The sequence below is a fragment of the Cavia porcellus genome, unplaced genomic scaffold (genome assembly GCF_034190915.1).
Source record: "Cavia porcellus strain 051 isolate PalLab524CR breed Dunkin Hartley unplaced genomic scaffold, mCavPor4.1 scaffold_9, whole genome shotgun sequence".
NCBI classification, from domain to species: Eukaryota; Metazoa; Chordata; class Mammalia; order Rodentia; family Caviidae; genus Cavia; species Cavia porcellus.
The window spans coordinates 71,275,471-71,290,073 of NW_026947492.1; the positions used below are offsets into that span (position 1 = coordinate 71,275,471).

Below are 14,603 nucleotides of genomic sequence, written 5' to 3' on the forward strand. Positions count from 1 at the left end.
TCAAGTCATTAACTTCAGGATCTGAGTTCACTTTATTTGTCCCATTCTGAGCTGCCCAACACTGGCTCCCATTAGTCTTAAGCTCTTGTCCCTGTCAGTGTCTCCATCAGAATGAGTATTGTTAAATAATGGCAGCATGAGGAAACACCTGGAGACCAAGGCTGAGGGAAAGATCTGATTTATTTCCACCTACATACAGACAGGCTGACACTGAAGTATGGCAGCAGCTACCTTAGGGTTTAAGTTTGGGATTGCAGTTTCAAAGAATCTAAATGAAGTGTTTGAAGTCAAAGTCACTCAGGTGGATAGATACAATTGATTCCTGCAACACTTGAAGTGTCAGTTGTAGTGGGTACCTGGGGCTCTCTCAGGTTACTCCCAGCTCAGGAGTGACAGGTACCATGCACCATGAAGAGCTTTGTAGAAAAGGAGCTCTTCTTCCAGTCGCTATTGTGGAGGACAGCTCTCATTGAATAAAGAGTAATTACCTCCACTTTGGTTAAACATATCCCTATTTCCATGGACTGATATGCACAAAGCTGGCTAAGCTACTTCCTTTTCCTTTTAAGTGGCTCTAAGCAATGTAAATAAGGGTAGTTGAAGTGCTGATGCAGGATCTTTAAAGCCAGCCAAAAAAGGTCACTGTTTCCCTTCTCAGTGTCTCCTTAAATGGTTGAGTACAGTGAGATTCAAGAGCCAACACTCCAGAACTGTCAACTGGGTTCAAGCCAAGATAAGAGGCTATTACTTCCCTGTGCACAAAGGCTTGCATATCAGAAACTGAAGCAACAGCCTCCTATACATTAAATGCTACCTCGGTTGTGTTATGTAGATTTGTCTTTCTGCACATCCTCATCTTTGTATATTGCAGAAGTGCTTTCTGACCTCTTAGATAGCTCAGCTCACAAATAGTCACATAATTCCTGTCATTTTCACCATCCTGCACCCTCTAGCTGTTTCATTCTTCATGAATTAATCTTAGTAGAAAGATGGTTTAATATTCCTGGAAATATACTTGCACAGATTTAGTGTCCTGAATACTATATTTATGTAGTGATGTTTTGATGGTTAACAATTACGCTTGTCTCAGATCTCCATTTAGACAAACTTTCTTATTAATATAAATTACAAATCAGAAATTCAGAAATCAAGTGACAAAAGTCAATTGCTAATGGAAATGTTATATCTCATGAATTCAAGATTGGTATTCTAAGAAGCTTCTAATGGGACAAAATTACGGTCTATCTTAGAAAGACTTAATTGAGAATCTATGCAATCCTAGTCAGCTGAAGATCCACACAGAATGGAGCTCCAGAACTCCACCTTAGGAAGTGGCTTCATCTTGGGGGCTCTTGAATCACAGTGGATCTTCTGAACTGCTTGGTGCCACATCAGTGTCCTGTACACGCTGGCCCTGATCAGCAATAGCATGCTACTTCTGGTCATCACAGTGGATGTCTGGCTCCACATGCATGTATCTCCTGCTGGGGCAGCTCTCTCTCATGGACCTCCTGTTCACATCAGTTGTCACTCCAAAGGCCCCCATGGATTTTCTGCAGAGAGAAAACACCATATCCTTTGAAGGCTGTGCCCTTCAGATGTTCCTGGAGCTGACTGTGGGTGGTGCAGAAGACCTCCTACTGGCCTTCACAGCTTATGACAGGCCATTTGTCATCCTCTCAACTACATGATCTTCATGAGGTCTAGAGTCTGTTGGTTTATGGTGGCCTCTTCCTGGATCCTAGCATTCCTGAGTGCTCTAGGATATACTGTGCATACCATGCACTATCCCTTCTGCCAATCCCAGAAGATCAGACACCTGTTCTGAGAGATTTTACCCTTGCTGAATCTGGCCTGTGCAGACACCTCCAGAGATGAGTTCCTGGTATATGCTATGGGTGTGTTCTTCCCCTTTGTTGCCATTTTTGCCTCCTATGCATTCATTTTGTTCAGTGTGCTCCACATGCACTCAAAGAAGGCAGGAAGAAAGCTCTTGTTACCTGCTCCTCCCACGTGAGTGTTCTGGGATGTTTTATGGGACAGCTACACTCATGTATGTCCTACCCAGTTACTTCCACGATCCCAAATAGGACAACATCACCTCAACTTTCTACACAACTGTCACAGCAGCCCTGAACTCCCTCATTTATAGCCTGAGAAATAAGCATGTTATATATGCTTTGAGGAGAGTCTTAGGAAAATATATGCTCACACACACCCTACTCTCTAGGTAGATCTCCAACATTAACCACTTCTTGAAATCAAAAGATTTATCTTATGAGTGAAATACTCATAATAATAAAAGTCATGTAATGGAAATTGTGTCTTTCAATACAGAAGTATAGAAATGTAAAAATTTTTCAAATGCTCTTTTAATATTATAGGATATGGTTCATATTATTTAACATTACTATTCACTGTCTTTAAATATTACTATTTCTTTAGGTAACTGCTTTTGTGGAGTGTTTCTAGTGTTATCACAAACATGGATATCCAAACATGGATATCCAAACATGGACCCTCAAGCTTTTAGTCCATACTGGATCAAGCTAAGAACTTGGGAAAGCAGTTTCAAATGTGTAGCCTAAGAAAACCTTAAGTACCTTTGGTACAGGAGTGTTGAGGTTTGCATATCTTTTAGATCAATCAATAATATTAAAAGATCAGGTATGCACTGACAGTTTTACCTAATGTCAGTTAGCAGTAGTTTGTTTTTCCATCACATGATGCATCTTTTCTTGTCTCCAGGAAACAGCTGTTGTGGATGGTCCTGTGTGTGTGTGTGTGTATTTAAAAGGGAACATTTTCTAGTGGGTAAAGTTCAAATCTTAAAAATATTCATAAAATATTCACAGTCAGTTAGAACATATTATAAGCAAGGGTCATTTGTAAATAATTAAAGCAAACAAAACCAAAAAGTGCTTGTCCACTTTTCTAAACATGTCTGGATATGCTTCAATAATACGAAGGGTTCATAATTTTGGTTCTTGTATCTGATTTAAACATTGTAAAATGTATATACATACAATAAAATCTAGTAGTTCTCCATGAAAGTGTATCATATTTATGTGTTTGAGTATGAGTTAAAATAAATATTCTTTAAAATGAGGGAGGAATATGTTTCATTTTCTTAGGAAGGGAGGAATATGTTTCATTTTCTTAGGAACGTAACTGTGCTCTACCGCTATGAGCCTATTTTAAATTCTCTTTAAAACAAAATTCGTATAAAATCCATTTTTAACTTCAAAAGTGTTATAACTTGAGCCCCGGTATAAAATCCAAGGAGGCAAGAGACCGAAAATTTAGTGGCAAAGGCTTTATTTCCAGGCCTGGCGACCAGTCTCCGGGAGCCAATTTGGAGACTGTCCCCTAGAAGCTGAAGGGAGGACTTTAAAAAGGGGCTGGAGGAAAGGGCGGGGGGAGAGAAACAAAGAAACCTGTAGAGCCATCAAACTTGTTGACCCGAGTCTGGAAACTGTATTGCTGTCCACTTAGCTCTGACAATCTAGGGAGTTTCTGGTGTTTTTTAAAAATTATTTCCATCCTGCAGACTGACATTATCTCAGAGTGGCACGTCTGCAGCAATATTTGGAGAAGAAAGTGGACAGTTAATTATCTCAGGACAGCTTGTCTTCGCTAGTGAGTGCGAAGGGGTCACAAGTTATGAGACGCTGGAACTTAAGTTTTACGAAGACCTGATATCTAACTCATTTGATACATACAGAACAAAAGGAAAGCACCGATTGGGATTTGGGCCATAGTATTACCCGGTAATTTGTTTAAGCTAAGCAGTTCTTAAAATTGGGGCAGGCTCATTTTACAACAGATCATCACCGGGTCGGGGGGAGGTCACCAGAAACCCAAATTCTTTATGGCCTAGATAGATAGGTGAGGGGAGAGGGAGGCAATAAGGCGCCATACAGAACAGAAAACGGCGGTAATGTGTCAAGATCAGGGTAAAGGGTTAAACTCACACGCAAATCTCTCTGCACACAAGCAGGTTACTTTAAACAAATGTAAATTAATTGCCATTCTAGTTTTCCTTAGCTCTTTAGAGGAGAATAAAGGCTCCTAGCAGTGATTAACAACCCTTGTTAGCTTGTTTTAGCACAGCTTCTGTAGTTTGTAGAGAGCAACAATGGTTAACATATCAATTAGGTGAGATTCTTGCAATTCTTTACAGAGGAGAGTGTTGCTCAACAGATCAATTAGGTCCCTTAACATATCAGTTAGGGAAAAAGGATAAAACAAACACATTTAGTAAGCCCCTATACAGGTTTGCTATAATACACATATAACAAAGCTATTTTCTTAGGGTACAACATTCCCCACTGATTTTAGTCAGTGTGTCAAATCATTGACTCCTTACCATCTGTTTATAACCTTGTATGTGTCTTTATAATTATAAGCTTTTAAGAACTTTGACATAGTTTATCAACTTGTTTACAACACAAGGCCCAGTAGGAGGATTAACAAAGGTCTTGTAGCTGTCATTAAAGCTGTTAACCAAAAGGAGAAAGAAAACCAACATTTAAATTTACTCTGTTTTATCATACAAGTAACAATTTTTAAGTCAGACAGAGGCCTCTTAGGGGTCTCTACAAAAGAGGAGAACACAAAATTATCAGTTATATTAGACAATCTTAAGCTTTAAAGTGTCCTTGGAAGAAATGACAGTTTATTTATCCACAGGCTAATGGTCTTTTGAAGCTGGGACCTGTCTGCAGTGGGAACGTTGAATCCAGGCAGGCTTTCAGCTACTTTGACAGTCTATTGCAGCTCAAGTGATTTATGGTGAGGTCGCTTGTCTAGGTGCCTAGGCTCTTTAGCTCGCAGTGGGCAGCAGCGAAATAACCAGTGGATGGAAGTCAGAGCTGGCTGAAAAGTCTGGGGGAGACTTAATAAGATCTTCATTAGTTAAATCAGCTAATTTTTAGAAACCTTTAATGATAAGAGGAAGATCTCTTATATAAAACCTCAAAAGAGGAAATATCTGCAACATAGGGGATGCATCACGCACACAAAGGGGCAGAAGGAAAAGAGACTTACCCATTTTTCGCCAGTTTTTAAGGCCATTAGTAATTATAGTCTTTAAAATCTAACTTATCTTTTTACCTTTCCTGAACTCTGAGGCTGGTAAGCCCAATCGAGTTTTTAATTGATCTGCAAAGCTTAGGTTAATTTGAGTTATTAGGCTATAAAAGCCAGGCCATTGTCGGACCCCATGGATAAAAAGGGAGACCAAATCAGGGAAACTGCTATCAGAGCTGACTCAGACTAAGTAGAAAACGCTTTTACTCATCTAATGAAAGTATCAACCATTATAACATTTATATCCTTGAAGTTTTAGGCTTTTTATTTTTGTAAAATCTATTTTTTTAGTGTTTTTAGGCATAGTCTCACGATAACCAGTGGTTTCTATTTGTTGCAGTACTTTTAGATTTACCAATTGGCACTGAGGGCATCTGAAGCTCACAGACTGGGCTAGCTTGATATTAGCCCCCGGGAATCTCTCGGAAGTTGAGCTGCCAGATGCTGGTCTTTTTAAGTGTAAATGGGCTCTGACAAAGAAAATAGGTGGGATCAGCAGTAATGTCAAGCTTATCTCAATCCCCACTGATTTTGGGGCTTTCTGGCTATCTTTTGGAAGGTGGCATTTGCCAAATTATTTTTTCCTATAACAAGATCATCTTCTGCCCAATGGCTTATACAGCAGATAGTAGCCACTCTCCTTGGCATCTAGATGGCAGCCAACAAGTCCAAATTTGGGGAGCAATTTAATCTTTTGACTCCAGAAGACAATAAACTCCATTTTTGATAAAGACAACTTGAGGCCTCAGTGTGGGCAATGGGTTTAGCCCACTATGCTGATGTCTCTGGCTCTAAGATTTGTTCCCATAGAACCTGAGATTTTGTGTAACGGCAGCTCCCAAGACCCGCTTACCTTGATAGACGTAGCTGCTTCCATCAGAGAAGTAGGATGGAACTCTAGATAATGGCTTATCCACTAGATAAGGTCGAAGTCCTGTGAGGTGATCAATGACCTCAGTACAATTGTAGTGAGGCAACGAGGGGTCATCCTTAGGCAGCAAAGTAGCCAGAGTTTGAAGCCGCTGTTTCCAGAAATAGTGCCTGATAATGTATGGCTCAGGAATTAGACATCCGCAGTCTGATGGGGCCTTGATGAGAGTCTCCAGGGAACAGGAAGAAACAAGAGTTTGTGTGTAAAAGTCAATTTTTAAGCTTCCTTTATGAGGGGGCTACTGAGGAAATCACCACAGACAGGGTGGTCATCTGGTTGTTACAGAATCAAGTGTCTTGGAAAGGTAGACAACAGACCTCTGCCAGGGTCCCAAACTCTGGATCAGTCCTGTGGCTCCTAGAAATTTTGCACTTGTCTTTTAGTCACAGGGACTGGAATCTGTTAGATGGCTCACAACAACCAGTGCAGTCTTTCTTTGTGTAGACTGGTTTTGACAAGGTCGGGGGGACTCGCATCAGAGCAGTTACTTTCTCGGCTGGCCCCTCTGATGTGATTGCTACTCTTTGAGAGGCCTGATCTGCCAAATTGTTTCCTCAGGTGAATAGCAGCAATCTGCCGACAGCCAGACTGTTGCCAGCAAATCTAGGATCTGTGGAGCCACCCCCCCCTTTTTTTAAATCTTTGCCCTGGCCGAGGTTAAGAGACCTCGCTCTTAATAGATGGCTCCATGTACATGTATAGTAGCAAAAGCATATCTACTATCTGTATAGATGTTTACCCTCTTTTTTGTGGCTAGTTTTAGTACCTCAGTCAAAGCAATGAGCTCCACCTTTTGGACAGAGATGCCAGGCTCTAACCGCTTAACCCAGAGTACCTCCTTTTGATGGTCACTGCTGCCCCGGCCACTCATCTGCCTCTGCCGTTCTGGATGAAGCTGCTTCCATCTGTGAAATTTCTCAGGTCGTTGTCAGGCATAAGGGTGGCTGGGTTTAAAACTGAAGAAGTCTTGAAAACTATCAATTCTGGGTCTAGGAGCAGGGCCTAATAGTGTGAGATTTTAGCACTCACATTTTCAGGAGGGGTTTTGATAAGAGTCTCTAAACTGTGGGAGGTCACTACAGAAATCTTCTGTCCAAAAGTGAGGTTTTTTTTTTGGGGGGGGCCTCTTTTAAGTAGCATTGCCACAGCGGCCAGAATTTTAGGCATGGAGGCCACCCTCTTGTTACTGGATTGAGCCTTTTGGAAAGATAGGCTATAGGCCTCTTTCAAGAGCCAATGTCCTGGGTTAGGACTCCTTTGGCAATGCCCCTGAGTTCATCTACAAACAAGGTGAATGGCTTGGTAACATCAGGGAGTCCCAGGGCTGGGGCCTCTGTCAAGGCCCACTTGAGCTGCCGCAAGGTCCAGTTTACATTTATCAGTCCAGTTTAGTGAGTTTTTTCCTTAAGGGAGCCCTACAGGGGGTGAGCTGTTTCAGTAAAATTTAGAATCTACAGCCTGGAGTATCCGACAGCTCCCAGAAATTCGCGCACCTGTTTCTTAGTTTCTGGGAATGGGATCTGCAATATAGCCTGGACACTTTTTTAGACAAAATCCTCCTCCTTTTTTTTTTTTTTTTGCAATTTGTAGTCCAGATGAGTCACAGCCTGACAGCACAATTGTGCCCTTTTAGTCGAGACTTTATAGCCTAATTGCCCCAAAGTCCTTAACAGTTTTTCAGTTGTCTCTTGACAAGCTTACAAGCTTCCGTGGGGGTCGAGGCTATTAACAAGTCATCCATGTGCTGGAGGAGCACTATCTCAGGGTGTTTTTTTTTTTTTAATTTTAAAAGATCTCTTGTTAATGTCTCATCAAAAAGAGTGGGAGAGTTCTTATAACCCTGAGGTAAATGTGTCCGGGTCAGCTGTTTTTTTTTACCCCCGTATCTGGGTCAGTCCATTCAAAGGCAAAAAGGAGTTGACTCACCAGAGTAAGTGGCAAAGTGAAGAAAGCATCTTTCAGGTTCAGAACAGAGTACCAGGTGTTCTCAGGATTTGGCACTGTTGGGTATAGACTCAGAACTCATGTATTAACTCTCCGAGATCCTGTACAGAGCGATAGTTATTTGTCCCTGGCTTCAGTGACTAGAAGCAAGGGCATGTTCCAGGGAGAGACACAAGGAATGAGAATATCATTGTCTCTTAGCCTCTGCATGTGGACTTTAAATCCCTTTCCGGGCCTGCAGGCTTATCGGGCATTGTCACAAGCAGAAGGGGCATGCTTGGGGTAAGAGCTCCATCAGAAGGGGGACTTGGCTGACTGCTAGCCCTGGAGGATTGTCTTCTGCCCAGACTTCTGGAATCTCCTGATTCCATTTGCCCAACAGTTTTAACTCTAAGTCAGTTGTGAGGACTCAGGTACGCTGGACAAATTTCCCAGTAGACGGTAATTTTTTTAGTTTTAAAAGACCTTTTGTGCTATCTCTATCAACTGGCTGAGGGGCATTTTTTTTTAAACTCTCAAACCTTTGTAATCTTTTTTCTAACATGTGGGGCCGACTGAGTTGCAAAGAGACCAACTGGCGATACTAGGGAAACCTCCTTACCTCTGGATGTTCAATCGGCTTGGGACAAAAGGACAACATGGTTTTGGCATTCCATATCAGAGAGCAGGCTTTATCTGGATGGCACACCACCTTTTGTCCCAGGGTGCCACCTGGCAGGCCATCATTTTACTGAAATTACATACTTAACAAAAAGAAGCTTTTTCATAGGTAACAAAATTGTGCCATATAATCTCCCAGAGGTCCACAGCACATGTGAAAACTTATATCTTATCTCTATTATCATCTATAATCTCATATTAATGGAAACACTTTGCAGCAAAGGTTTAGAATCTTATAAATAAATCTATCAAAACTGATCCAATACTGTCAAACTTTGAACACATTTACTTCTTGTCAAACCTGTTGTCTTCAGTACTATAAACCAAGACAAAATTTATATCATCTCGAGCTTTTTATAACTTATAATATACCTCTAAGTTTTATCTTTTTTTTACATTTTGGCACAGCAGACATTTTACTTGAAGACAAACCACTTTCTTTGTCCCTCCTTTTTACTATCACCAGTCAATTATCTTTTTTTTTCGCTTCTCAGACAACATTAAAACTCTCAACAAAACCCTTGAAGTTACCTTCTAGTAGTCTAAAACATATTTAATTAATTTTATGTCTTTTTACCACATTAAAATGCTGGGTTTTTTAAAGCTATAACCTTTTAACTGGCTCAATTACAGTATGACCTGGTTTTTACTTGGTAAAGTTGATATGATTCTTAAAAACCATAAATATACACATATATGTGCACATATATTTACTTTTTAACCAGAAAGAAAAATACTCCTTTTAAAAGGCATGCCAAGGTTGCAAGCAATCAGTTGAAGACTTACATATTAAACAAGGCGCCACAACATTAAAGACACAAACAAAGGGTGCTTTTTGCACAGTTTGGTGAGCTAAAGGAAATAATTTTTCTTATTATGAAGCTTGAATCTAATAAGCCATATGGATCCTGCAACAGAAATGGGCAACAAGCCCCTAAGTTAGTAACAAATCCAAACAGGCAAACAATTTTAAAGAACAAAAACACTGCACATCAATATCTAAATCCCTTTGTCCATTCTGGGCTCGTAGAAGGGGTTCCTAGGAGAGAATGTTCTGTTAGATTTAGGGTAACCAAAAGGAGAACATTTAGAACAAATGGACAAACAAACAGACATACAAGACGAGACAAGCTGCAGCAAAAATGGCCTTTGCCCAAAAATTAGTCAAATTTTGGGATCTGGAGGAATTAACAAATTAACCAACAGAGTGGTTCCTCACCCGGTGCAGAGTCACAAATGGCAAAAACCAATTGACTCTGTCCTCAGGAGGTTTCACTTCCCAAATTAAGGGCGTCCCCTTCCAAACGGAGCTGTTCCCCACCCAGGGCAGAGTCACAAATGGACAGAATTTGTCCTACAAACCAACTGACTCTGTCCTCGGGTGGTTCCCGCTCCCAAATTGAGGGCATCCCCTCAAAATTACAAATTGACCGCGGCCCAAACAAATCCTCCAGAGCACTTACTTTCAAATGTTCAGAAATGAGTCTGGGGTCTTGCTTCCATCCAGGGCGAGCCCCCAAATGTTATAACTTGAGCCCCGGTATAAAATCCAAGGAGGCAAGAGACTGAAAATTTAGTGGCAAAGGCTTTATTTCCAGGCCTGGCGACCAGTCTCCGGGAGCCAATTTGGAGACTGTCCCCTAGAAGCTGAAGGGAGGACTTTAAAAAGGGGCTGGAGGAAAGGGCGGGGGGAGAGAAACAAAGAAACCTGTAGAGCCATCAAACTTGTTGACCCGAGTCTGGAAACTGTATTGCTGTCCACTTAGCTCTGACAATCTAGGGAGTTTCTGGTGTTTTTTAAAAATTATTTCCATCCTGCAGACTGACATTATCTCAGAGTGGCACGTCTGCAGCAATATTTGGAGAAGAAAGTGGACAGTTAATTATCTCAGGACAGCTTGTCTTCGCTAGTGAGTGCGAAGGGGTCACAAGTTATGAGACGCTGGAACTTAAGTTTTACGAAGACCTGATATCTAACTCATTTGATACATACAGAACAAAAGGAAAGCACCGATTGGGATTTGGGCCATAGTATTACCCGGTAATTTGTTTAAGCTAAGCAGTTCTTAAAATTGGGGCAGGCTCATTTTACAACAGATCATCACCGGGTCAGGGGGAGGTCACCAGAAACCCAAATTCTTTATGGCCTAGATAGATAGGTGAGGGGAGAGGGAGGCAATAAGGCGCCATACAGAACAGAAAACGGCGGTAATGTGTCAAGATCAGGGTAAAGGGTTAAACTCACACACAAATCTCTCTGCACACAAGCAGGTTACTTTAAACAAATGTAAATTAATTGCCATTCTAGTTTTCCTTAGCTCTTTAGAGGAGAATAAAGGCTCCTAGCAGTGATTAACAACCCTTGTTAGCTTGTTTTAGCACAGCTTCTGTAGTTTGTAGAGAGCAACAATGGTTAACATATCAATTAGGTGAGATTCTTGCAATTCTTTACAGAGGAGAGTGTTGCTCAACAGATCAATTAGGTCCCTTAACATATCAGTTAGGGAAAAAGGATAAAACAAACACATTTAGTAAGCCCCTATACAGGTTTGCTATAATACACATATAACAAAGCTATTTTCTTAGGGTACAACAAAAAGTAACATGATTGATTGTGTGAACTATTTCTGACAAATACTACTGTTTTTGGAAATTGACTAATTTACTTTCTGTTTTATTCTCCAAACATAAACTATAATTTGAATTGCTTAATTCATAAATGTAGAGAAAGCCATTTTGTAGTTTTAGCTCATAAAGTGGAAAATGATACAAGAGTTATGGAAGCAGAGAGAGGCATCAGGAGAGGGACAGCGGACTGTGATCAATGGGTACTGCATTACAATTAGATAGATTCAAGAAACTCTGATGTGCTACTGCACAGTGGGGTGACTATCGATAATGAATTGTATAGCTTATTTCAAAAACCTAGGTGATAGGGATTAACAGCAACATTTGGGCACATTACTTCATGAACAGTACTAATATAGAGTTCATACAGAGGACAGCAAAGCTGTCACATGCTTTACTGCCATAAAGTTAGCAATTTAATGAAGGATTTAAATGTAAGCAAATAATTACACACCTCATTTATGTTAAAACTTATCCCATTACCTAAAAACATTGATGTACTTTTTAATTTTATCAGGAGTCACCAATGGTTGTTTTAAATGCAAATGACTGAGGTCAACTGTCCTGATCATTCTTCATTGAGAAAGATGGTTTTAAACAAGCAACTCAAGAATCAGGGTAGTAAAGTCCTGCACATTCTACTCTACATTACAGATCCAAATGTCTTTCCAAAGGTCATGACAGTCTTTCAGATCTCCTTTTGCTGCCTTATTTCACATTCTATCATGCTTCCCATTTGTGTTAGTTAGATTTTCCATTGCTGAGACAAAATATCTGGTCCCCCAAACATAAAGCCTGAGGTATCTATTTGGGCTCTTGGTTTTAGGAGTTTCAGTACATGGATGGCTATCTCTAAGGAACAAACATCATGGCAGAGACAAGGTGATTGAAAGTGTTATGCCAGTGTTAACTCCTGGCATAAGGGAAGCATGGAGCAGGAAAAGAGTGCCACCCCTAGTGCCCAACAGGACACACCCAGAAGAATCTCTTACTAAACTCCTAGGCATCTTTCAAGCCACACAAAAGGACAATCCAGATTCACCATCACACCTTCAATATTACAGTCCAATCTTCACTGTTTTTAAAGAATTAAATGCTGTGTAGATTCTTGAGTATGTAACTTAAGACACTTTTTAATCCAAACCTTCTAATTTATCAGTTTTTGCCTTTGTATTTTCCTGTACACTTAGAAAATACACCATTCATTATTTTTGACTTTTCTCCCTTTTAATAACAGAAATTATTAAATTTATAACTGAATATTATTTTACAAATATATCACCATGAAGAATACGTTTTATATCTATACCCTTACTTTCTACAAATGTAATTTGGGTTATGTAAACAATTCAAAACATACTTTGAAATGTTTGCAAGAAATAAGGAAATGAAGCCATTTGCCACTGTGCATTCTCATATTTGCAATGTTTATTTGTTTATCTTATTCTTTGTTTAATTTTTGCACATCAGTATATTCCTGTTCTTTAAATTCTTTTTAAGATTGTGTGGTCCTGGTTTCTTCTTGCCTTCCATTTCTCCTTCCTTTTTCTCTTTTCTCTGCCTTTCATTACTCCCTTCTCCTGCATTCCTCTTTTTGTTTTTTAAATTTTTGCATGTTTACCAAGATGCTTTCTTTTTTACTGTTTTCAATTTTATTTCAAATGACAAATAATATTTTTACTTTAATAGGCAACTTGTTGAAGTTATATGAATAGATAAATAGGAAAATAGCAGGAAGAATATTAGATAGAATGGGATGCAATTAGAAAACAATACAAGAAAAATGCTTCTTTCTACATGCTTAAAATACTCATGATAAGTGGACAGTCACAGCTGTCCATCAGATTATTTTGCAGTTATTCTTCTGAGTGCTGCTTTGACATCCTTATTTCTCAGGCTGTAAATGATGGGGTTCAACATGGGTGTCACTGCTGAGTAGAACACAGATATCAATTTGTCCCTTTCATTCATTATCTTGGAGTTTGGCCTCATATAGGCAAATATTCCTGAGCCATAGAAGAGAATAATCACAATGAGATGGGAACCACAGGTAGAGAAGACCTTGAGCCTTCCCTCTCCAGACTGCATCCGGATCACAGTGGAGATGATATTCCAGTAGGAGATGAGGATGAGGGACACAGGAGCCAGCAGGATTACCACACCCATTGCAAAGATGGCCATTTCTGTTCTGTAAGTGTCTGCTGAAGCCAGCTTCAAAAGGGCAGGAGGCTCACAGAAAAAGTGGTTAATGACATTGTTTCCTTGGTAGGGAAGACGCAGTATGAATGTGGTATCCACCACGGATGCAAAAGCTCCACTGGCCCAAGACCCCACAGCCAGCTGGACGCATACACCATGTATTATGATGGTGGAGTAGTGCAATGGCTTGCATACAGCCACATACCTGTCATAAGACATCACCGCCAGAAGTGCACACTCTGTACTCCCAACCAGAAGTAAAACAACTATCTGTGTTGAGCATCCCACAAAGGAAATGGTTTTCCTCTTCACCAGGAAGTGGACTAGCACTTGGGGCACTGTGGTGGTGGAAAAGCAGAGATCCGCAAAGGACAGGTACCTAAGGAAAAAGTACATGGGTGTGTGGAGTCTGGAGTCTGTGTGGATGAGCACGACCATCAGCAGGTTTCTCAGCACGGTCAGCAGGTAGATGGCCAGAAACAGGAAGAAGAGAGGAACTTGAGTCTGTGGATCCTGTGAGAGGCCCACAAAGACAAATTCTACCACGGAGGTTTGGTTCTTCTCTCCCATGAGTGTTGGCTTCTATTCATAGAAAAATAACAAGAAAACACATAATATGCATCAGCTGTTTCAGTCTGAGTAAATTAACTTTTATTAGTATCCAAAATTGTCCTTTGCTTTAATGTTGAGATCTCTTTGTTCTGTACTTCTAGCAAGTGAAATCCATTTTTTTTTCTCTTGAATCCTTTAGTAACACTAGTGGTTAAAAATCATTGCAATTGTGTTATGAGCAAATCTTGGTTCAACCACTTGATGACTTGTATAGTAAAAACTAAAGTGGTCCTTACAGGGCACCCTTCCTCTATATAATTTTGGAAAGCATACAAATTGATGTAGGTTTAAAAGGCTGGTCTCTATAAACCAATGGCACTTATGAAGCCTGAATTTTTTTCATTTTACAACATAATTTTAGAGAAAACTCTGGTCAAGGGGTAGACAATATCTGTGATGCCATTCTTTGACTATAGTCTTCTTTCTTTTATAATCAGTGTGAAAAGGATATTGCTGGATATCAGTAAAACTGACTACATTTTTGGTAGTTGTGCTCAGTAATATCCTTTGAATAATATTTAATCTATGTTGTACAGTC

At 40.1% G+C, this 14,603-nt stretch overlaps 1 protein-coding gene and 1 pseudogene across 1 annotated transcript; one reads left to right on the forward strand and one right to left on the reverse strand.

The window, feature by feature from the left end:
* The first annotated feature begins 1,303 nt into the window (after positions 1-1,303).
* LOC100716974 (olfactory receptor 2AG1-like) lies at positions 1,304-2,506 on the forward strand (annotated as a pseudogene).
* A 10,593-nt stretch (positions 2,507-13,099) lies between these two features.
* Positions 13,100-14,100, reverse strand: LOC100728756 (olfactory receptor 2D3-like). The gene has a single exon (XM_003462416.2). The coding sequence runs from the start codon at positions 14,021-14,023 to the stop codon at positions 13,100-13,102; it is 924 nt and encodes a 307-aa protein (XP_003462464.1). The 5' UTR covers positions 14,024-14,100.
* Between the last annotated feature and the right edge of the window lie 503 nt (positions 14,101-14,603).